The 23,784-nt window shown below is 40.1% G+C and overlaps 1 protein-coding gene across 2 annotated transcripts in view; it reads left to right on the top strand.

The window, feature by feature from the left end:
• Positions 1-23,784, top strand: part of babam2 (BRISC and BRCA1 A complex member 2) — a 155,451-nt gene that overhangs the window by 122,012 nt on the left and 9,655 nt on the right. For both annotated transcript variants that reach the window (XM_052025195.1, XM_052025196.1), the window contains exons 9-10: positions 101-171; positions 6,751-6,833. In XM_052025195.1, coding sequence (XP_051881155.1) covers positions 101-171; positions 6,751-6,833 — 154 coding nt within the window. The remainder of the gene's footprint in view (positions 1-100; positions 172-6,750; positions 6,834-23,784) is intronic.

Below are 23,784 nucleotides of genomic sequence, written 5' to 3'. Positions count from 1 at the left end.
TATTTTATTTGAAACAGTGTGACCAGATTTCCTGTCCACATTTGACATAAAATTTTATTAACATCTAACGTACACTTGTTTTTGTTCTATCTAACCCAAGGTGCAGTACATCATTCAGGGCTACCACAAAAGAAGAGAGTACATCGCAGCCTTTCTGAGTCACTTTGGAACGTAAGTTAATATTCAGATAACATCAATATTTTCTACAGAATAATCAAAGACTTTATTGAATTGAGAAAAGATTTGTACAAATAACAGCCCAAAATGGGAAGTACTTCCAGCTTGATTTCAATTACAAAAATCTGATTTTCTGATCAAAATTTTTTGTTTTATAGGACATGATAATGTAATGTTCTCATCCTTCCTCCTGTGCCTTCATTCTTGCACTGTCCTTTCTCTACACCTTCCTTCTTGCTCTCTGCTTTGTAAACCTGATAAATTAGAGAGATATCCGTGAAGACATAAGGAAGTGGGGGCAGGTGGGCTGATGCAATAAGTACACTTTCCTTGATAACCTTCCTCAGCAGGGTCTAGCACTCAGTGCCAATGTACTGTATGTCTTGTATGCTTTTAATGTCTAGAATTTTTCATTTTGATTTTAGGTGCTATAAAGCAGCTTTGAGGTTCTGAGCAGAAGGCCTCATTCTCAATTAATATATTTTGTGGTTCCTGCAAAAGAGTGTCGTGTTTTGAATTATTCTTTCATTTTGCTAACATCAAGATTTTTTTGGACTTCTGTTGAAGTGATGGTTTTGTTCAATCGAGCTCTGTGGCATGAAGTTAGAAACAATGGGAGGGAGAAGTATACTAAAGTTAGACAACCCACAGAGTGGAAGTTCTTTCTCATGCAAGCATTGAAGATCATTGCATCTTAATGTGAACCCTTGTATCAAAATCAACCCAATAAGTTTATAAAACAAAGCCATTTCTTGGGTGCACTTATGGAGTGTTTTGTTTATCGATCCTGAATTCGTATGAACATGCATCCTGTTCATAGATTTGCCCCTTAACTCCAGGGTCCAGGAAACCTAGCCTCCATATATTAAAAAATAAATTCTCTCCCTTCCCTAATCCATTTTTGTTGAAGTTGGTTTTAATTTCTTTCTTAAATTTTTACTGTCCCCCTATTCTCAGAGATTAAAGTTGCATTCTGATATCAGATTTTAGTGGTGAGATAGCTTTAATAGTGAGTGGTGGTCCATTGAAAAGAGTTTCCATGGATTTTCCATCCCTTTACCATTGTATTGCTCCAGTGCATTATCCATTTGCGTGATGATGCACCAGATTTAAATCTAAATTAATCTTGCATTCTTCACATGTTCAGCTCCATGGAGCACAGGCATATGTGTTACACAAGGAGTATCAGCTTCAAAAGTGCTACATCAGAACATTATTAGTTCCACAGTTGTTTTCATTGCAGTGTAGAAAAAGGTTGGTATGGAAATGTGGTGATAGCTTCAATATACTAATAAGATGCAGAAAAATAATCTTTAGGGTGGTAAAGTTAAAATATCTTTCAGCTATCTGGAATGTAATGCATTCCAGATCTTGTTTAACCAGTGAAAACAGATGAGCATGGGCAGAAATGGGTGTCGTATTTGGAGAAATGTTTGCTTTTTGCTGTCTGATCTTGTGTTTGAACCTTTCTGCTGATGAATATTTGAGGAATTTCCCTGTCTTACAAAATTGATTTATTATAGATATTAATTATCTAATTTTGGCTGAGCTTATTTAGAGAAACTAAATCCCCAAAGATGTGATGAAGTTTTCCTGCACTTTTATTAATGAGGGAGACTCAACATTGGGTAGGGAGGGGGCATTTTTGGAGTTCTCACCAAGATCCTTATCTAACTGAATAATGGGTTTCAGCACAGTATTCAAGGAAAAGCAGAGTCCTTTCGGTCCTTTCTCAGCCACCACAAAACCAAAAAATACTTGAAAATAAAAAACAAAACTACAGATGCTGGCAATCTGAAATAAAAACAGAAAGTGCTGGAAACACTCAGCAGGTCAGGCTGCATTCATGGGAAGAGAAACAGAGTTTCAGCCAATCATTCATTTATTATTTCTGGGATCTTGTTGAGCTCAAAATGACTGTTTGATGATGGCCTGTTGAGAGTTTTATGGAATATAATTATCTGATGTACAGTTAATCACTTTATGTTATATGTTTGGTATTGGGCACACGTGGAGTAGGACACTGAACTGGTATCAAAAGTGTTAGATAATGAGCATGGCTGATGCAATCTGAAAACTGGATCTCTTGTCAGAGTTGTGCATTTACTGCAAAAGTAAATCTAAATTAAGACTCAAAATTGACTTAAATTAGTGCACTTATATATATAAAAAAATTGAAAGTCTAGAAAACCCTATGACTATTTATAGGAGTTAAGAATGTTAGAACAATTCACAATGTTATTTTTTGATATAATTCGAGATACTTTTGCAAGGATAGATTATGCAGGGATAGGTATGTTATGATGCCCAAAGATTACATGATTTCTGAAACTGACACTTCTGGGATGAGATTAAATACTGCACATTATGACTGATGTTTCAAGTAAAATGTTTGGCATTATTTTTGAAATGAGAGCTGAGACATAGAGCTTAGAACAGTGCTGCTTAGGAACTGGCCCTTTCGTCCACGATGTCTGTGCCAACCATGATGCCAATTTAAACTGCACATCTGCCTGCAAGTGGTCTAGATCCCTCAATTCCCTGCCTGTTCATGTACCTATCTAAAACGTTGCTATCATATCTGTTTCCACCATTTCCCCTGACGGTGTGTTCCAGGCACCTACTACTCTGTAAAAAAAAACTTAGCATCTCCTTTAAACTTTCCCCTTCTCACCTTACAGAAATGCCCTCAGTATTTGACATTTCCATCCAAGGAAATGTCAAATACTAATTACCTTGTCTGTGCCTCTCATAATTTTCTCTACTTTGATTGGGTTGCCCCTCAATCTCCAACACTACAGAGAAAACCATCCAAATTTGTCCACCCTCTGCTTATAGCTAATAATTCTCTTGAGTCATGGAGTTATACAGTAAGGAAGCGAGATCTGTAGTCCGACTGATCCATGCCGACCAAGATGCCCATCCTGGATGGTCACATTTGCCTGCGTTTGGCCCATATCTTTAGGTTACAAATTCTTTTAAAAGTTTTCTATTGTACCTGTCTCAACCACTTCCTCTGGCAGCTACATACCACCCTCTGTGTAGAAAAGAAAAGTTGCCCCTCAGATTCCTATCTTTCCCCTCTCACAAACCTATGTCCTATGGTTCTCTAGTTCATGATTCCCTAACCCCAGGGAAGAAGACTGAGTGCATTCACCCTATCTGTGCCCCTCATGATTTTATACACCTCTATAAGATCACCTCTCCGTCTCCTACCCTCTAAGGAATAAAGTCCTAGCCTGTTCATCCTCTCCCTGTAGCTCAGTCCCTTCAGTTCCGGCAGTATCCTTGTACATCTATTCTGCATTCTTTCCAGTTTAATAACATCTTTCCCATAACAGAGTGACCAAAACTGAACACAATACTCCCAAATGTGGCTTCACCACTGTCTGATACAACTGCAACATAACCTCCAAACTTCTGTACTCAATGTATATACTTCTATACTAATTCTGGCAACATCCTGGTGAACCTCTTCTGCACCCTCTCTAAAACCTCTGCATCCTTCCTGTAATATGGCAGCCAGGACAGCCCACAATACTTCAAATGTGGCTGAACCAAAGTTCTGTACAGCTGCAACATGACTTCCCAACTTTTATACTCAACACCCAGACTGATAAAGGCAAGCATACCTTACACCACCTTTACCACCTAATCTTCCTGTGTTGCCACTTTCAGGGAGCTATGGACTTGCTCCCCAAGATCCCTCTGTATATTAGTGCTCGTAAAAGTTCCTTTCCTCTTAAGTTTGACCTCCTTAAGTGCAAGACCTCACACTAGTCTGGATTATACTCAGTAGAGACAAGTCAAGTTGTGGGCATGCTTTGTTGGTGCCGGAAGCATGGCGACACTTGTGGGCTGCCCCCAGAACACTCTACTGCAAAAGATGCAGTTCACTGTGTGTTTCCATGTACATGTGACTGATAAAGATATCTTATCATACTTTCAGCATCATAGAGTCATAGAGCACAGAACCATGCCGTCATCTCACCAAGTCTCTGACTGTTTCTCGCCCACTTACATCAATCCTTCACTAATCCATTTTATTCTCCCTACGTTCCCTCAGCTCCCCCCAGATTCCACTGCTCACCCACACACTCGAGGCAATTTACAGGAGCTAATTAATCTACCAACCTGCACATCTTTGGGACATGGGAAGTAACCAGCACCTGGTGGAAAACCACACAGGCACATTGAGAACGTGCAAAGTCTATACAGACAGTTCCAGAGTTCAGCATCGAACCCGGGTCGCTGGAACTTTGAGGCAGTGGCACTTTGATACTGGGCCACCTTCCAGAGGCGCAAAAATTTTTTTTTAAAAGTGAAAATTCCGGAGGCACTCAGCAAGTCTAGTAGCATCCATGGGAAGAGAAACAAGTTATCAGATCAAGACCACTTCATCAGAACATGAAAAGTAAGAAAACAAGTATATTTTTTGTTGCAAAGAGGGTGACCAAGGACTTCCAGTCACCTGTCACTCCAGTTGTCCAGCTACTCTGATCTCTCTGTCTTCACCCTCCTACATTGCTCCAATGAAACCCAACATTAGTTCAAGTAACAACAGCTCATCTACCATCTGGATACGTTGCAACCCTCGGGACATATCAGTAGAACAAAGAACAGTACGGCACCAGATCAGGCCCTTCTGCCCACAATGTGTGTCAACCATAATGCCAAATTAAACTAGATCTATCTGCCTGCACATGATCCATATCCCTCCATTCCCTACATATTCATGTGCATATCTAAATGCTGCTTAAACACCACTATTGTGTTTGCTTCCACCACTACCCCTGGCAGCGCATTCTAGGCACCCACCACTCTGTGTGGGGGGGAGAAAACATAGCCGCACATCTCCTTTAAACTTCCCTCCCCCCCCAAAAGAAACCTCAAGACTATTTTATTATATTATATAGTATCTAATATTTGACACTTCTACCCGGGGAAATTGTTCAATTTAAGTAACCACTCTGTTTCTTTTCTCCACAGATGTGGCTGTTTCTTTCGATTTCAATTTCTGTCTCCAGTTGTTTTTTAAAGTAATTGTTTATTTGACAACTTTGGTGTGCACCCTATCACAGACACTCCCTCTGACCTCCCAACCCCTCTCCATCTCTGCAACTCAGCAGACTTGTTTTTTGTTATTCCAGTTCTGAGGAAATATTGGCTCTGTTTTTCTCCCCACAGATGTACCTTGACCTGCTGAGTATTACAGCACTTCCTGTTTATTTATTTCAGCCTTCCACCTTCGAGAAAAAAGCACTAGTGCTTATTCCCACTTGTCAGCTCTTAATCCAAAGTCTTATAGGTTATGGCATCAACTATATTCAAAATGTTTTGAAAAATGTAATGGGGAGAGATTTGTCTCAAACACCCTTTTATGCAGTGAATTCTGGATTCCTACTACTTCCATAACTGAATATATATCTCCTTGATTTTCTTTCTACCAATTACTTTACATCTTTGCTCTTTGGATATGTCCACTTAGTGTAGGTCCTTCATAATTTTATACCGATTACTTAGATCACTCCTCAGCCTCCTGTTTTCCAGATGCCAAGTTAAGGATGATCTAGCTGTCTACTTGATGTGCTTAGGTACAATTTCTCAAACAGCAAAAAATGCTGCTACCCATTTTGACCATCTGGATTGCAAAAAAAAAAGCTTAAAATTCATTAGACAACATATCCTGTGTGCATTCGGTTGTTTTGAAATTGTAAGCCCACATGTTGGTCTAGAAATTTGATTCTGTGGTAATGTTTTTTTCCAACAGTGAGCATATGAATTTTTTTTTCCTCAGAGTGAAACATGACTACAGTGGTTTGTGGGTTGATTTGAGTCAGTCAAGAAACTTGACCTGTTAAAATTCATGGCTGTGCAGCTCAGCCATTTTACTCATCGGTCATATATTCAACAATGTCATTCCTTGGTCAGTGCTCTTTTGGAGCATTATTAGGATAAATTAGTTCATGTACTTCCAAGGTTGGCTGTTATTGAGTGCTCACAACTCATTGAGGTTTTAAAGGGCTGCTTGCTTGGTGGTAGCGTGCTTTAAAAGTTCCCATCAGGTTATGTATTTACCTGCTATCCTTTGGGGCTCCTTCCGCACCTCTAAGTTCATAATCCTTACCCTCTTGTCCTTGGTCACTCACCCACCAGCCTCCCAATCCTTGTCCAAATTAAAGACCCTGTGTATCTGACTTCTCAGCTGGCAGGATGCAGGCCCTCAACCACTTCATAGCATGCAAATATCTTCAATCTCATGCAATTCCATTCAGTAGCACCCAGCTCCTTCAGCCTCAGGCCCGGGTGAATTTTTCAAGCAGCAAGCCTGTGAGCAAAACATATAATGCTACCTGTGCTGCAATCAATTATCACATCTCTATGAGCACTGATGAACATCTAGGTCATTGAATACAGTGAAATATTTCTCTATAGCTATTTGCTGTTTAAAAAAAAGCAAGCTTTGAAAATGGAATAAGGAATTGTTGCTTTTTGAATGTCATTTGCTAATCCTCTTTACAAACTCCAGTAGTGTTGTTTTGATTCATTGGTATTAATTTTCCTTTTTTCCAGAGGTGTTGTGGAATATGATGCTGAAGGATTTACCAAGCTCACATTATTATTAATATGGAAGGACTTTTGCTTTTTAGTTCACAGTAAGTAAGATTTCTTTTAAATGGGAATCTCACATGTGATTGGGAGTATTTTGGATTGCTGTGGTAGGCTTTAGCAGTTTGTGCCATAGAATTCAAAGTTCTATTCACCTTTGTTAAATTATATTTTCTTTAATTTACTTGTTCAGCATTGCATTGGTCATTGTTTCCTTATTGCAAGATACCTGGAAAATGTTACCAACTGCAACTTGGATAGATATCCATAAGCCCACACAAGGCATTAGATACGAGAAAGGTCACATGGCTTGACTTTCAATGTAGTAACATGGAAAACAAATAACTGCAGATGCCATGATGTTAAACAAAAACATAAATGCTGGAAGAACTCAGCCAGTCAAGCAGCATCTGTGGAAAGAGAAACCAGTCAACATTTCGGGTCAGTGACTCTTCCTCAGAATATAGCAGCATGTTAAATTCCAATAGAAGGAGCCAAGAAGCTGCAGGAGCAATTCAAGGGATGGTCATGTGAAATGTTCCTTAATTGGTTTGGTTTGTTAATTATCTGAATCCTTCAAACATACTAATGATGTGTCACCGCATAGTCTTTTAATGTTCTACTCACTCTGAAGGGTCTGGAAGTCATTAGAACAATTTGTTATCTAGCATTTCTGTTCAATCCTGCCCTTTCTCCAGTATAATTTTACTTTCATAGTTCCAACACAAAGATAGCCAATCTAAGCATAAAATTCCATTGTCTGATTGCTTCTCATGGTTTAAATTTCCTAAGTCAGGAATAATATAGTCTAAATACTCATCCATATATTTTGGTGTTTTAGTGTTTGCATGTTTGTTTAACTTCATCCAAATACAGTAGCACATGTTTCAGTTGTTTCTGCTTATAACAGCTCATGGAGCTAAAGTAAACTGTGGTCAACAAGGTGATTTCCTGTAGAGTTGAAGGCCTAGAAATTCTAGCACTTCTGAAAATTTGTGTTTAAATGTTACTGTACTGGAGGGCGTGAAGGAGTATGACAGTTTTATGAGCGACTCTGGCAGGCAACAATATTCCATATTTTATGTAGCACAAGACTCTCTGTAAGTGGTAGAATAGTCCTTTCATATGAAGACATACACCAAGTTCTTTCTCCGTGATCTCCCACTGTTGCAAATGGTGGGGGGGGGGGGGGGAGGGGGGGGGGGGGGGGGGGGGGGGGGGGGGAGGTGGGGGGGGGGGAGTGGAGGTCATGAAAAAGTGATCTGGGGACAGAACTGGTCATTTGAGAGTGGTGGGGTGGGTGGAGGTTGATGAATAGAGGTGGGGCAGTGGAGGTTGATGAATAGAGGTGGGGCAGGTGGAGGTGATGAAGAGGTGAGGCATGCTGCAAAGGAGGCGAGAAGATTGGTGAATGTAGGGCCATGCTAGGACTGGAGAGCAGATGAGTCATGGAGTTGTGGAGAGATGATCCTGCTGTGGATATGATGAGTGAGTTGGGAAAGACATTGGGGTGAATGGGGAGATGGGATTGCAGTGGTGGTCTAAGGAGAAGCAAGGATTAGGGAAATGTGGGACCAATCAACAATGAAGAATATTCAAAGAAGGAACTTGCCTGAAAAACTCACCAGCAATAAGGCCTTGGCTGAGGCTAATGCAGAAGCAGGCTTCATTCCCTGCTTCAGTGTGCAAGGCCTGCACCATTTGTTCCCGTCTGTGCAATATAATTACAGTTGAGTTGTATGAGAATGAACGCTGAATGCCATTTTAAGTCTCACTGCATACCCAAGTGACCTCACTCTGTATGCATGCCTTATGCACTGAGGTGCACTAGTGGCCCACAAAGTTCCCAATCGTATTTTGCAATCTTTTTTCAAAAAAAAAACATCATAAAAGCTTAGTGGTACAGAAGAATGTTTCCAGACCAATGTATTTTGTAGTACACTCATTGTAATTAAAAACTACTTAGATTTTTATTTATAATGTTTTTTAAAAAAAAGTGATTTGAAGACTGCATCTTACTCTAAACTGTCAGTGCTTCTGGAGCTGGAATGTATTTACCATTTAAGGCTGTACTTGTAATATAGCCAGTGGTCTGAGAGAGATTGCAGAATATATTTTGTGGTTACCTGCAGAGTTCCTATGTGAGTTTATACATGTCCACTTCAAAGATTTACATATCTTAAGTGCAGTGCTGATTATGGCTAAGCCTTTTTAAAAACCTGCTTTAACATTGGACTGCTGGTTGCCTTCAGTCAGTGAGCCATTCTGCATTGATCAGAACATTTTATCTCAGCCTAAGATGTTGCTTGTTTTGTTACCTCCGTAACTTTGCTTTCTGCTTCTAAATACAGGGGTTCCCTGCCTCTCGAATGACCTGACTTACAGAAATCGGACTTTACACAGATTCTCCCATGAGTTTTTAAAGTTTTTCAAGCTAGTAATAATAAGAATAGAATGTTTCATGGTATTCATTAATGACTGGATACAGTATATATTCCATTAGTTAACTATGGGTAGTGTTAGGGTGATAATTCAATGAAATAAAAGAAATATAGCAAGTGTACGTTGAGCAATACGAAATAGGTTACTATAGAAATGGACATTTCTGACTTACGGACAGCTTTTGGACAGTTCTCAGGAACAAAACCGTTACGTAATCCGGGGACTGCTGTACCTTCTCGAGAGGAAACATGCACTTTGTCAATCTCCTAAGAATGCTATTTGTTTAATTAAGATCATCTTTTGTTCTTTTATACTCCAATGATGAAAAGTCCAACCTGCTCACCCTTTCTTCATGTGTGAACTCCTTCATTCCAAAAATCAATGTGGTGAAGCCTCCCTGCATTGTTTCCAAATGCAGGCACATCTTCCTTAAATATTGGAGACCAAAACTGTATGCAGTACTCCAGGTATGGTCTCACCACCATCCTATAAGAACTTCTCTACCCCTTGCAATAAAGGCCAACATTCCATTAGTTTTCCTAATCACCTGCTGTACCTGCATGCTAACATTGTGTCCTATGTACTGGGACTTCCAGATCCTCTTGTACTGTACTGTTTTGAAGTTTCACTTTGTTTAAATAATAAGTTGCTTTTTTATTCTTCCTCTCAAAGTGGATAACTTCACATTTTCCCACACTATTCTGCCAACTACTTGCCCACTCACTCAACCTACCTAAAATCCCTTTGTAGGCCATATCCTCTTCATAACTTGCTAACCCACCTTTTTTTTCCTGTGATCAGCAAATTTGACTACAGTACACTTGGACCCTTCATCCAAGCCATTGATATGGACTATTTATAGTTGAGGCACCAGAAGTGATCCCTGTGGCACCCCACTGGTTATTAAGTTACAATCAGAAAATTACATATTTATCCTGATGTTCTGGCTTCTGTTAGTGAGCCACTCCTTTATTTATTCCAGTATATTTTCAACAACCACTTATGCAGTAACCTTTAATGTGGCATTCATCAAATGCCTTCTGAAATTCTGAATACAGTACATTTACTGGTTCCTCTTTATCTATCTTGTTTGCTCTATCCTCAAAGATGACTGCAAATCTAGTACGATGCAATCTCCACTGTCACTACGTTCTGGAATTGGAACAAGACTATGTTGTGGATTTATTCAGGGTTACAGTAATGCAGCCCCTCCCCTCACCATCCACTGCTCTCCCTGCTGCACCACCCCATAAACTCTTTAAGGGGTTTTATTGGGTGTTACTGCTGCACCACTACTTTAATTATTGTGACACTGGGGACAGGAAAGCCACCCCTCCCACAGGAACTGAGGCCCAATTTAAAAGTTTGCAATATAGGGAGGGAAGCAAATCTGTGCCACGACTACCAATAACATCAACAATTGGCAGGAGGAGCAGACCCTTAACCGTACCAGGTGGCACGGTAGCGTAGCGGTTAGCACGACGCTATTACAGCGCCAGTGATCGGAGTTCGGTTCCTGTCGCTGTCTTTAAGGAGTTTGTATGTTCTCCTGTGTCTGCGTGGGTTTCCTCCGGGTGCTCTGGTTTCCTCCCACATTCCATAGACATATGGGTAGGTTAATTTGGGTTTAAAATGGGCAGCGCAGACTCGTTGGGCCGGAAGGGCCTGTTACCGTGCTGTAAATAAATAAATAAAGTTAAAGTTTAAAAAAAGACTTACCCGGCCCTTTTCAAGCTGGGGGCTCTGTACCTTCTCTGTTGCTGTTGGTTTAGAGACTATGCAGCCATCAGCTGAGTCCTCAGTTGAAGCTACAATGTCATCAGAACCATTCATGCCATTTAAAACACCTCCGTTCCTGTGAGAGGGAGCTGTGTAATCCAGATAACATGGCAGCTGATGGTCACAAGGTTTCCAGGCCTACAGCAAGGCTGAGGCTGGAGAGCCTCCAGCCACAAAAAAGCCCGGTAAGTTATTCTAAGGGACTGTTCCTCCTGCTGCTTGTTAATACCATATGTATCCCTGGCACATGCTTCCTACCACTCCCCTAATTGCAGACTTCTATGATTTCTCTGCCCACCCATTTCCCCCTCTCCTCCCTCCTGAGCTCTGGTTTGGTTTTGGAAGGGAATCAGTGCCACTGAATGCAAACATTAAGCAACCTTAGTGTCTTGTATTCTGGGTGATAGTTCACCCTTTGACCCTCACTGCTGATTCCTGCCCCAAGTTAGCACTAATTCTTGGTTTAATGCAGATTAAACTTCATTGAAACACAGTTTTCTTTGTGATCCAAGTGCTTTGGTTACTGGAAATAATTCCACTGAATCAGAAATTTGTTATCTAATCAAGATAACCATGGCTACAAAACTAAATTTCTCAAACATCCAGTGGTGTGTTTAATTCTCTCACTTAACTTTCAAGCTGTTGTTGTGTGTTTTCCACATCCTATGGTGCTTTTGACAGTCTCGACAAATGTTGACTTACACTTTTTGCCTCCACAGATGCTTCCTGAATTACTGAGTTCTTCCAGTGTTCTGTTTTTGTCCTAGAATGCAGGATTTTGTCTTGGTGCTTTTGACTTTCTTATGCATGCAATGTAATATGACCACACACTTTTTAAAGGGTATTTTGATCAATTTGTCTATTTGCAGAACATGTTGCCTTCAGTTTATCTTAAACCTCATGAACTATAGTGAGACTGCAGACTTCCCTACATAGTTTAGGAATCAATACACATCCACAGTTCTTATAGTGGACTTAAGAAAAATAATTCTAGAAAATGTTCTGAAAGCTGTCATTTTGTTTCAACAAAGGTTTCTCTCTTTGAAATTATAGAAACAAATGTTCAGCATTTCTACAACATGGTATTTTTAATAGTTTCCAACAACAACTTTGTAAATCAATAAACTCCATCAGAATTTTACACATTTTGTACCAAAGCAAGTTCAGTTCTTGATGAAAAGGCACCTTTTTAATTTGTCATCTTATGTATTTTGCCAGTTCCCTAAGGCATTCTTTGGGAATGATATGCAAAGCATCTTGCAGCAAGTGTGTGCTGGCCTTTTACTTGCATTCTCTAATTTTAAGCAGTGTTTATTTTATTATTGGAATTAGTTTACTATTGTCATTTGTATTGAGGTACAGTGAAAAACTTGTCTCGCATACCATTTGTACAGATCAATTCATTACACAGCGCATTGAGGTAGTACAGGGTAAAAACAATAACAGAATACAGAGTAAAGTGTCAGAGCTACAGGGAAGGGCATTGCAGGTAGACAATAAGGTGCAAGGTCATAACAAGGTAGATTGTGAGGTCAAGAGTCCACCTCATCGTATATGGGAACTGTTCAATAGTCTTATCACAGTGGGTTAGAAGCTGTCCTTGAGCCCGGTGGTACGTGCCCTCAGGTTCCTGTATCTTCTGCCTGATGGGAGAGAGGAGAAGAGAGAATGGCCTGGGTGGGTGGGTCTTTGATTATGCTGGTTGCTTCACCAAGGCAGCGAGAGGTATAGACAGGGTCCATGTAGGGGAGGCTAATTTCCGTGATGTGCTAGGCTGTGTCCACGACTCTCTGCAGCTTCTTGCAGTCCTGGGCAGAGCAATTGCCATACCAAGCTGTGATGCATCCGGATAGGATGCTTTCTATGGTGCCCTTATTGATTTGGGTTTTTTTAAAAAATTTATATAATAAATCTTTCTCTTTCCTTTCTTTTATATTATATTCATTTACTAAGAGATCATTGGATCTACAGATTTTTTTTATATTTTATTGTTCTTTATGATATATTGTTATCCTGATCTCTTTGTATTACATGTATAAATATTGATGCTATATATCAATCTGTATTAATTTGAAAACTAATAAAAAGATTGAAAAAGAAAAAAAGGAAGCGGTTGTTCAGGTAGAGTTGAGGGGCAAAGGAGGAACGTACAAATCCAGAGCTCCCTGGATGACAATGGAGGTATTGGGAAGATGAAACAAAAAAAGTTCTTTTGACAACAGTTGGGTTGTAAATACCATCTGGAACCAGACTGATTATAAATTAATCAGAAAGAAAGTGAAAATTAGAATAAAATGCAAAAAGAGCATGTGAGAAAAGATTAGGTGCTAAAATGGGAATCCAAAAGTGTTTTATGGGCATATAAATAGTTAAAGGGGCAGTACATGGATGAGTGAGGCTCATTAAGTACAAAAATGGGATCCTTCACATGTACTCCGAGGGCAGAAAGTACTAAATGAGTACTTTACATATCCATTCACCAGTAAAGGGGATACTTATAGAAGGAGGTACTTGAGATACTGAATACCTGAAAAATTGATAGCACGAAGGTGTTAGAAAATTTGGGTGAACTTAAAATAGGTCAGTTACCAAGACAAGAAGGGATGCTTCCAAACATTTTAAAGGAAGCACAGAAGGAAATTGCAGAGACATTGACCATAATCTTCCAATGCTCTTTGAATATGGAGGTGGTGCCTGACTAAGTTGTCTGACTAATTGACAACAGAGGATGGCAGTGAATGTTTTTCAGACCGGAGGAAGATGCGATGCAAGCCATAATTTCTAGATTTGCCGATGATACAAAGCTTGACAGTGCTGTGAACTGTAAGGAGAATAGATTGCATCAGGATATAGAGAGGCTGGTGATGTTTAATGCCACAACGTGAAGTGATGCATTTTGGTAAACAAATGAGCCAAGATAGTATAGACAAAAGGATACTGAAATGAGAGGTTGTGTGGTTGAAGCAGGTACATTAACAACATTTAAAAGGTACCTGGCCTGGTACATGGATTGGAAAGGCTTAGAAGAATATGGGCCAAATATGGGCAAATGGGACTAGCTTGGATGGGAGTTGGCATGGACCAGTTGGGCCAAAGGGCCTGTTTCCGTGCTGTGTGACTCTATTATTCTAACTCCATGCAAATGCCTTTGGATGCTCTGATAGCTGGAACATTTCTGCCAGTTATTTTTCTTTCCATTCTTACAATGTCACCTTAAGAATCCCCAATAAGTCTCTTTGTCTTTTTCTTGCATGCTGGCCCCATCAGATCATCACCTGGTATGGGGTCAGCTTTCACATGCACATTAATAATACACACCTTTCCACCCACTCTCCTCCTTGTTCGTTGTTTGATGAATACGAAACCTTCCACTACTGCTTCACATTCCTTGCTTCCACCACCATCTTCACATTCCTCAGCTACCTGGAACAGAATCAGACTCTATAATCTGTTCGACTCCCTGTGGTGCTCCTTGATACTCTCTTCCTTATCCAGTCCAACCCAACTACAGTTGCAGTCTTTCAAGGGTATGGTAGCATAGTAGTTATGTTATGGCACTAATATCCGGATTATTAATCCATTGGTTTCATGATATCCATGAACATCCCAGGTTGTCGTAAAAGTACCTTGTACATTTACATTCTTCAGGAGTGAAAATCTGTCATCTTCACCCATTCTGGCCTACGTGTGACTCTAAGCCACCAACTTGGTTATCTCTTAACTGCCCTTTGAGAAAACTACCCAGTTCAGGCGTGATTAATGGTTGGGCAATAAATTCTGAACAACCTCGCCAGTGCTGCACATAGTCTGAGTGCAAATTTTAAAAATGTCATTAATGTGTCCAGACCTCACCATTTCATTGCTTTTCTCAGCCACCCTGGCTTCTCTGCATTTTGTAAATTGCTCACATTTATCTAAAATTCTGCTTCCATTTCTTATCCCATACAAGCTCTAAATGTTTACCATCCCTCTACTCATTGGCCTGCGTAGGCTTTCCTAAACCTTTGTTGTAGAATTGTGATCCTTGAGCCCCTTACGGTATATGCCCCATCCCATACTATAATTCCACACCCCTCCCACCCCATGCCAGTGAAATTTCCTTTCCTCAGACTTTCCTTTGACAAAACAATGTCTTTTGTACATCCCCCATTACTCTTCATCCTGCCATCACCTTTGCTTGTACTGTAAGGTCCTGTAATTATGGCCCTCTGTTTCTTCATTTTGTTTTTTTGTAAACCTTCCCTAAAAATCACTTTATGGTCTTGCTAATGTCTCCTCCTGTGGCTCAGCAGCCAGGATTTTTCCACCGTCTCTGTGAATGTCTTGAGGACAACTTTAATGCTGCTATATAAATGTGAGTTGTTTTACTAGTGATAGTTTATTATTGCATTGAGTCAGAAGATAAGAAAAAGGACCAAAATGTTGGCAAAGGCAACATGTTTAAAGGGGAGAATGAGTTCAGGGAAGGAGATTTATAACAGAACTCATTGCCACAAGCTCCTTGCCAAACTGCAGTTGGGTCTAGCACACATTCTAATGCTATGGCTGCAGTAACTCGAAGCTTTTAATCTCAATTGCTGTGCACACATCCTTGAAGTACATGAATTTGGCAGAGTGCACATTGGGTTGATCTGAAAGCTCAGAAGCTCTGATAAGTTCTGGCTTTCACTTCTTTTGACTAGCGTTTATACTGGACCACATTACCCTGCCCCTAGCCTGTTCCTTGTAGTTGGCCACACTACCCCAGCAGCCAAACTAAAGATGTACATCCACTTGGCCTCTAAGGTCCATGAATCTCTTGTGCAAAGTAGAGCAAGCCACTGGTTCAGAAAGTTGAGCCTCGTCCTTTGGTTGACCTGGTGTCAGAAGGATTTTTACTATTTCCAAATTGATGTGGATACATTGAAAATAATTAAACATCCCTAAAAATTTAGAAATCATTATTTATAAAATATTATTTTAAAATATTAAACCTATTTAAAAAGGTAAAGATGCTAAAACTCTTCCATGAACATATGTTTTAAATACAGGTCAATGAACCCATTCAAATGAAAGTGGCTGTACTTTGGCTGATGTAAAGCCCAGGGGCCAGGTGTATCTGACCTCTTGTCTTATCAGCTAACTCAAGGACAGGGCGAGAGGTCAGATATGTACACACCTGAACTCCAGCACGTTCCAGAATTTTGACCTGCGGTGCACAGGCACACAAGTCTGAAACACACTACCGAAGACTTTGCAGCTCATGACAGTTCTCTGCAGACTCGCTGGTCGGCCATCAGTGCTTTCCAAACGATGTGAAATGACCCATTTTGTGTGTCCAATTTTTTTATTGTTTTTTTTTAAAACCCACCAGAAATGTGAGTTTAATTGAAAGTAGTTTTTCTAGTGCACCAGGTATTCATTCAGTTCCAGTTCACAATTTTGAATAAACTGGATTATAAGCTGAGACCATGCTGCATGTTAGAATACATAGTGTTTAAATGAATTCCAGAATCAGAAAAATTGACAACAGAAGAAGGCTGTTAGGCTTATTATGTCTCTGCCAGCCAACTTAATCCCACCTTCCATTATTTGATTCTTAACCCTTCATCACAGCTCTTCAAGTACAAGTCAGACATTAACAATGATGAGGGGTTTTACCTCCACAAACCTTTCAGGGCTAAACAGAAAATCTTCCCTGAACATGCATTTTAAATGAAAGTTGGTGACCATATTCAAATGAGAGTGGCAGTGCTTTGGCTGATGTTAAGCCTAAGGGCCAAGTGTATCTGACCACAGCTGATTCAGTGGTGAGCCCAAGGGCATGGTGAGAGGTCAGGTATGTACACACCTGACCTTCAACACCTTCCAGAATTTTGACCTGGAGTGAGCTCCAGATGCCTGGATGAAAGCATATTTGCTCATCTAATCCTTCTACCAACTATGTTAAATCTATGATCCTGTTTTTTTTTAATGCTACAGCTCATGTAAGTAATTCCTTCCTATTTTCTATATCTGGATTCTTCATAATATTATACAGCTCAGTTAAACCTTTCCTCAGTCTCCTCTATTCCAAAGAAACTAACCCAAATCTATTTTTTCTCATAGGTAGATTTTTGCAGTACTGGCAATGTCCTTGTTAATCTCCCCTTTACCATGTCAGCCCTCTACATCTTTCTTGTAACGTGTGATAAGAACTGTACACAGTTATTAAACTGTGGACTATAAGTATATAGAATTCTAGCACTCTTTCTCCTTTTATATTAGTGAAAGTGCTCAAAGTTTTTTAAAATCTCCTGCCACGGTATAGAATGGTCATTAACGTGAAAAAGGCCCTTCTATTAGTTCTGGTTTAAAAATATAAACAAAGTCTTATCTTTTTGTAAGACATCTTGAATCATTTCCCTGATTATTCCACCTGTAAAGTCATCATCTTATTAGGTGATTCCTCAGGATCAAGGTGACTTGCATCCATTCTGGCTTCGTGGGTTCTAAGGCAATGTGAGAACCCACAGACTCTATCACAGATGGGCAAGCAGTCCAAGCAGGTAGTTTGTAAGGAAATGTGCTCCTTCCACAATTTAGACTAGACTTCCATGTGCTTCCGATGCATGGACCCAAGGTTCTCATTGACATTCTGACTGCTGCTCCTCCACAGTAAGAGGCATGGGCAAAGGGTTACAACAAAGCAGCAGGGATTCAAGGAACCTTTGAGAACATTCTTGAATGTTTTCCTCTGTTAATCTCTTGCCATGATCGAGCTTGGAATAGATTGTCTGTTTTGGGAATCTGGTGTCGGGCTTATGAATGAAGTAGCCTGTCCAACAGAACCGACTGATTGAAATTAGAATCTTAATACTTATTTGAGTGGGTGACAATTAGTTGCTAACAGAGTTTTTTTTAAAAAAACAATATTCTATAAATAAAAAACTATTTACCCAGGAGTAGATTTTGTAATGATATGATAAAAATACATCTGGATCTGATGGTAAAGGAACATTCTGTGAGGTTCCCTTTTTGATACAGTCTTTTTTTATTGGTATTACTTCCTTTAAAGACATAGAGTAATACAGAACAGAAACAGGCCCTTCAGCCCAACTCATCCATGCTGACCAAGATGCCTAACTTAAACTACTCCCATTTGCCCATGTTTGACCTATATCCTTCTAATCCTTTCCTATCCATGTACCTGTCCAAATGTCTTTTAAATGTTGCTATTGTACCTGCCTCAACCACTTCCTCTGGCAGCTGATTCTCTATACACACCATCCTCTGTGTGAAGCAGTTACCCCTTGGGTCCCTTTTAAGCCTTTCCCCTCCCACCTTAAGCCCATGCTCTCTAGTTTTTGATTCCTTTTCCCTGGGAAAAAGACTGTGCATTCACCCTATATATGCCACTCATGATTTTATACACCTCAATGAGGTCACCACTCCCCCCCTCCCCCTGGCCCCAGTCACTTTCACTCCGAATGAATAAAGTCCTCGCCTACCAATGCTCTCCTTATAACTCAGGCCCTCTAGTTCTGATAATCTACTGCCCATAGTTTCCCTATGAACTCTCCTGGAGTTTAATCTGAACAACTCATTAGCATGGCATCCTGTGGAAATGCATTTACTGCATACTGTGGAAATGCTCCTACCAGTCACCATGAGATGTTTCTTGCAGATTTCACAGTACTCAGAAGCAGTGCTTTTCATTATATTAGGATCTTCTAATGTCTTCCCTGGGAGTCAGGAACTTTATGTAACCAAATCACTTAATAATTGGACAAAAAAAATTAATTTAGTGGGAAAAGTTCACTGTACTTAAAATAAGCAATAATTGATATGTTCCTTAATGGACATCAGAAAGAGAAGCCAGAGTCAGCCACTTTTCTACCATGCCTGACCTTGCACCACAAAACCATCTGCCCCCTCCACCTCTATAACCGTGGATTTTCCCAAGTCCAAAAAAGTCTTTTGTTTTCAGCCTTGAATTTCCTCTAAATGAAGATTTCCAGATCACTAAGTAGAGAATTCCAAACAATTGAACACTCTGTGCTAAGAAATTTCTCCATACCTCTGTCCTAAATAACTGGCTCTTGATTCCATGTTTCTTTGTTGTGGAGGACCTTTCGAGGAACTGTCATTTGACATTTTTTATACTTGCTTATCCACATCACAAGTCATTATATTTATTCCAGCAAATTTAAGTGGAATGATTTGAACAGTTTGTGACTTCAATGGTAAACAGTAATTTGGCTCACAGCTAATCATATCATGAAATTGAGTTTCAACACTGAAGGCACAAGAGTCTTGGTACCTGGAATTGCAATAGGAATTTACATCATTCTGCTTTTTGGAGTTCTTACTTAGCAATATTAGCTGAAGACAGGAAATATTTTCATGGCTGTACATGCCAAAATACAATTCCTCAAGCCATTCAGTGATGCAATTTAATTATGTGGGAGCTGCCAAAAGTGATGCGGCATTGCATTTTGTCTGTTTTGATCCCTATTATTTCTGTTTATCTGCTTTTCTGTGGTGCTGGTAATTTAAAGAAAACAGATGTGCTTCTTTATGGCCATTGTTCAGCCCACTTTATCTGGGTAGTTAAGATAACCTGGGATACAGATTTTTCATTATTTGTATTCTGTGGTGCTTCAGACTAGTTAGAATATACTTGAGAGAAAAAGAGAGAGATCCATCTGTGTGATACTGAAACCTCCCATTTACACTCCCTCCGCTTCCCCCCCACCCCTCACCCCAGTTGAACAAGATTGGGGCAGTGATTACTGTAATATGTGTTATTCAGGTAACTAAGCCAATAATGTATTGAATGTTTGGGTCTCTCAACCTATCTGTACAAGGCAAAGTAATTAAAGACTATTTAATCTGAAAATTTCCCATTTGCTTCAAAATATGTGCAACTAAAAATAAGTGACTTTTTTCAGAAAGTGATAAACAGTATGATGCCTAATCTTGCTCGCCTGCCTTCCTGCAGTGTCCTTCGGTCCATAGTTCTTTTTCTTGGTCTCTTGTGCAAAATACTTACCATTTGGTTGAAGAATTTTTCTCAGATTCCCTTCCTAACTTTTAACATATCTTGTGGTGTTTAAATCCTGTTTTATGAACTTCACAACCCTGCACTGAATTCAAAATTCATTACCAAATTGATATTGCTCCATTAGCCCCTTCTGCAACCTATGAGTTGTGATCACATTAAAATATGTTGTAAGCAATGTTGATAGAGATTGATAACATTGAGAGCTAATGACGAGGAGACAGCAATAAGGTAGACGGCTTAATTACAGCAAAGAATTGCCCTGCAGCTGTATCTGTTCATTCACTGGTACAGTATCACCCCACGTGATTGAGAGTTGTCTCCAGTTACATAAAACTTAATGACATCGCTGAGATTTAAACTGAAGAGAAATAAATATCAGGGAAATTTCAAGGTAAAATAAAATATGCCCAGTTTTGGTCATTTAAATCTATTTGGTAAGAGGGGTGGGGGGGGGGGGGGGGGAATGCAACAAATGTTTTAAGAATCCTGAATGACCCAAACTTTTCTTGTAAAATCAAAACTTATTTATTGTGAACCACCAAAAATTTCTTAGTTTTCAGTCTTCGTATAGCACCTTTATCCAAGTAATTTTCAAGATCTCCTGAAGCCCTTCACAACTGTACCAGTGTGCCACTGGTAGTAATGTAGGAAAGCTGGCAGTCATTACAACATGCAGTAAGCTCAACAGTCTTCTAACGGCCAGTTACAGGAAAACTCTGTTAATTCAGCACCCTCAGGATTTCGGTGGTGCTGGATTGGTAGATTTTCCAGACTATTGGATGTTATTCCAATTAATATTTGCAATACATTTGAATTCGCATTTTTATACGTTACATAATAATGAAATAAATTTTCCAGCAGACCTGGTCAGTTTCAATGAAGTATGGGAACTGGGGCCCTGGTGAGTTTCAGGAGAGCACAGGAAATGGAATCAGGTGAGTTTCAAGGAGATGCAGGAAACTGGGGCCCTGTTGAGTTTAAAGGTAGCATGGAAACCAGGGCTTCCGTGTGTTGGAGGGAGCTGGGAGTTGGGGCCCCGGTGTGTTTGAGGGAGCTGGGAGCCAGGGCCCCGGTGTGTTGGAGGGAGCTAGGAGCCAGGGCCCTGGTGTGTTGGAGGTTGTTGGGAGCCGGGGCCCTGGTGTGTTGGAGGGAGCTGGGAGCTGGGGCCCCAGTGTGTAAGAGGAGCACAGGAGTCAGAAGCCAAGCCATCGGGATTTCTAAACAATTGGATAGTGGATTATTGGAGTTTTACTGTATTAAATTCAGTAATTTTAACTAATGGATGATCAACCAGCACGTCAGAATTAACTCCCCTGTGCTACTCCAGAATGGTTTCATGTAATCTTTTACAGTCAATTTGGAGAACGGACGGTGCATTGATTTAACCTGAAAGCATAATGCTGTACTCACTCAGTACTGTACTGAACCGATTTTTGAGCTCTGATTTCTGGAGTGGAGCTCCTACCTATTATTTCTGGGATAAGAGTGCTAACAACGGAACCACAGCTAACAGCAACCATTTGAATAAGTTTTTGATAATTCTGATACAGGCAGCGATTTGGCATTGGTGTTTTTCTATGCAATTGTTGAAAATGCATTGCTCGGAAGTTTTGACCGGAATTTCCTGGCAGTGACAAGTTGCCTGCATACCTCTTTTGTCTGCCCACTAAGTCTGCACTTATTTTGAGTGGCTCTTCACGCAGCCAATTCAACAATGCTGGTTCCGTTCTGGTCAGTGGTTTCAGCTCATATGGCATCATGTGGTCTGGCCTGGGCCAACTGTTAAATAACTTGAATGTTTCCAGAAATGCACAAAAAATTTCAAAGCTTGTTAAAGGTATTTTCAATAGTGTGATTAATGTGTATGTCAATTGCTTTTAAGTGTTTTAAGTTTTACATACATTTTAGTAAACTCAGTTAATTCAAAAAAAATGCAAACCATGTGAAGCATTCACTCGCAGACATTTCTGCCCATGGAAAAGAGTGGAGCCACTGAACCTTTACCATATTTAATCTGGCCCAGGTTCAGTGGGTAGTTTCTTCAGTCTGACTGCTGGGAAATTCCAGGAGGTTGACACTCTGCTGTTGGATTCCATGAGGAGTCCAGTGTCCCGGTGGAGTTGGGAAGCGGCCAGTGAGCAATCCTCAGGAAGTTTGTGCTTTCTCTATCCTGCAAAAGTCCTAAATTTTCTGAAATCCATGAAGGGAAAGGCCAGTATTTTCATTGCAAAACTTCTGACATTTTCTCAGGAAATTCTGTCCTGTTGTAAAATAGTAGATCATCTATAAAGGCTTGAGATTTGCTTTCAGTGATATGCCTGTTTAACTAGGGAAGTTGGTACACTCATGGGAAGAGCTAGAGTTAAACAAGATTTTTAATTTGTAGGCTGAGTAAATTTTCCAAGAATTATTGTGGGTTTTTTTGGATGACAGTTTTACTTTCTAGAAAAACTTTGGGTAGTATGGAATACATAGAAAAGGAGAAAAAAAATTAGGATTCAAAAGATGTGACTATTATGGCTAAAGAAAAAATGATTTTGCTTTAGAAAGACATTTCCTGACCTCAGTATATCCAAAGTGCTTTACTGCCAATGAAATACTTGCAGCTGCAGCTCAATATAAAACACCTTTTGACTCTTTGTCAAGAGGTTATAGCTTCAAGTCCCATCCCAGAAACTTGAGCACAAGTTTTAGGCTGATTCCCTTGTGCCCTGCTGGAAAAAAAGTGCTACTGCCAGAGGTGCTTTTGTACAGAGTGTTAAACCAAGACTACCTCTGTACAAAGGGAGTGGTACTCTCACGGCTGAAAGTACAGTCAATATTCTTGACGTGGAGGAAGCTATTCTGCCCCTCCTGTCTTGCCAGTCAAAAAAGAGCTCGCCGAACTAATTCTGCCTTCTAGCACTCAGTCTGTAGCTCTGCAGATAACAGTTCTTTCAATGTGATGAGGACTTTTGCCTCCATATTCCTTTTAACGCAATGAGTTCCAAAGCCTTGCACTCTCTGGCTTAAAAAAATGCTTTATCATCTCCTTGTTATCCTTCTGCCTATTATTTTCTCTTTTACACCTTTGCTAATGAAAATAAAACTTCCTATATACTGTATCTAGGTTTCCCTTACTTTTATACACCTCAATTAAACCTCCCCTCCCTCCTCTTCCAAAGAAAACAACCATAGCTTATCCAGTCTTTCCTCTTAGCTCAATGTTTTGAGTCCCAGCAATCCTGGTAAATCTCTTCTGTGTGCTCTCCTGTGCAATTGTATCTTTGCTATTGTAGAAAAAGCAATGTTACAGTGACCAGATAATCAATTTTAGTGATGTAATTGAGGGATAAGTACTGACAAGGATAGCGGGCATAATGCCCCTATCATAACTCAAATAGTTTCAAGAGATACTTTAGATTGACTTGCAGGTATAGATACAGTCTCGGTTCATCCTCATCTGAAAAGCAGCACATCCAGCAGAACAGCACTCCCTCAGTATTGCCCTGGATAATCAGCCTAGATTTTTGCTCTCAGGTTTCTGGAACGGAAGTTGAACCTTTCTGACAGCTATAAACTGGAACAATCAAATTAATACCAATCAAATGAAAACCATAAACAGAGCCACAGAAGATGCCAATTGAGTGAAAGCAAGCAAAAAGCAGAACTGACTCGGGGGGGGGGGGGGGGTGCGAAATGTTCCTGCCCCATGGTTGTAGATTTCAAAGTGTTGTGGTATTTATTTCATCGTGCTTCATGGTACCAATATT

The sequence above is a fragment of the Pristis pectinata genome, chromosome 10 (assembly GCF_009764475.1).
Source record: "Pristis pectinata isolate sPriPec2 chromosome 10, sPriPec2.1.pri, whole genome shotgun sequence".
Lineage (NCBI taxonomy): Eukaryota > Metazoa > Chordata > Chondrichthyes > Rhinopristiformes > Pristidae > Pristis > Pristis pectinata.
This window is presented reverse-complemented; position numbering and strand designations above follow the sequence as displayed.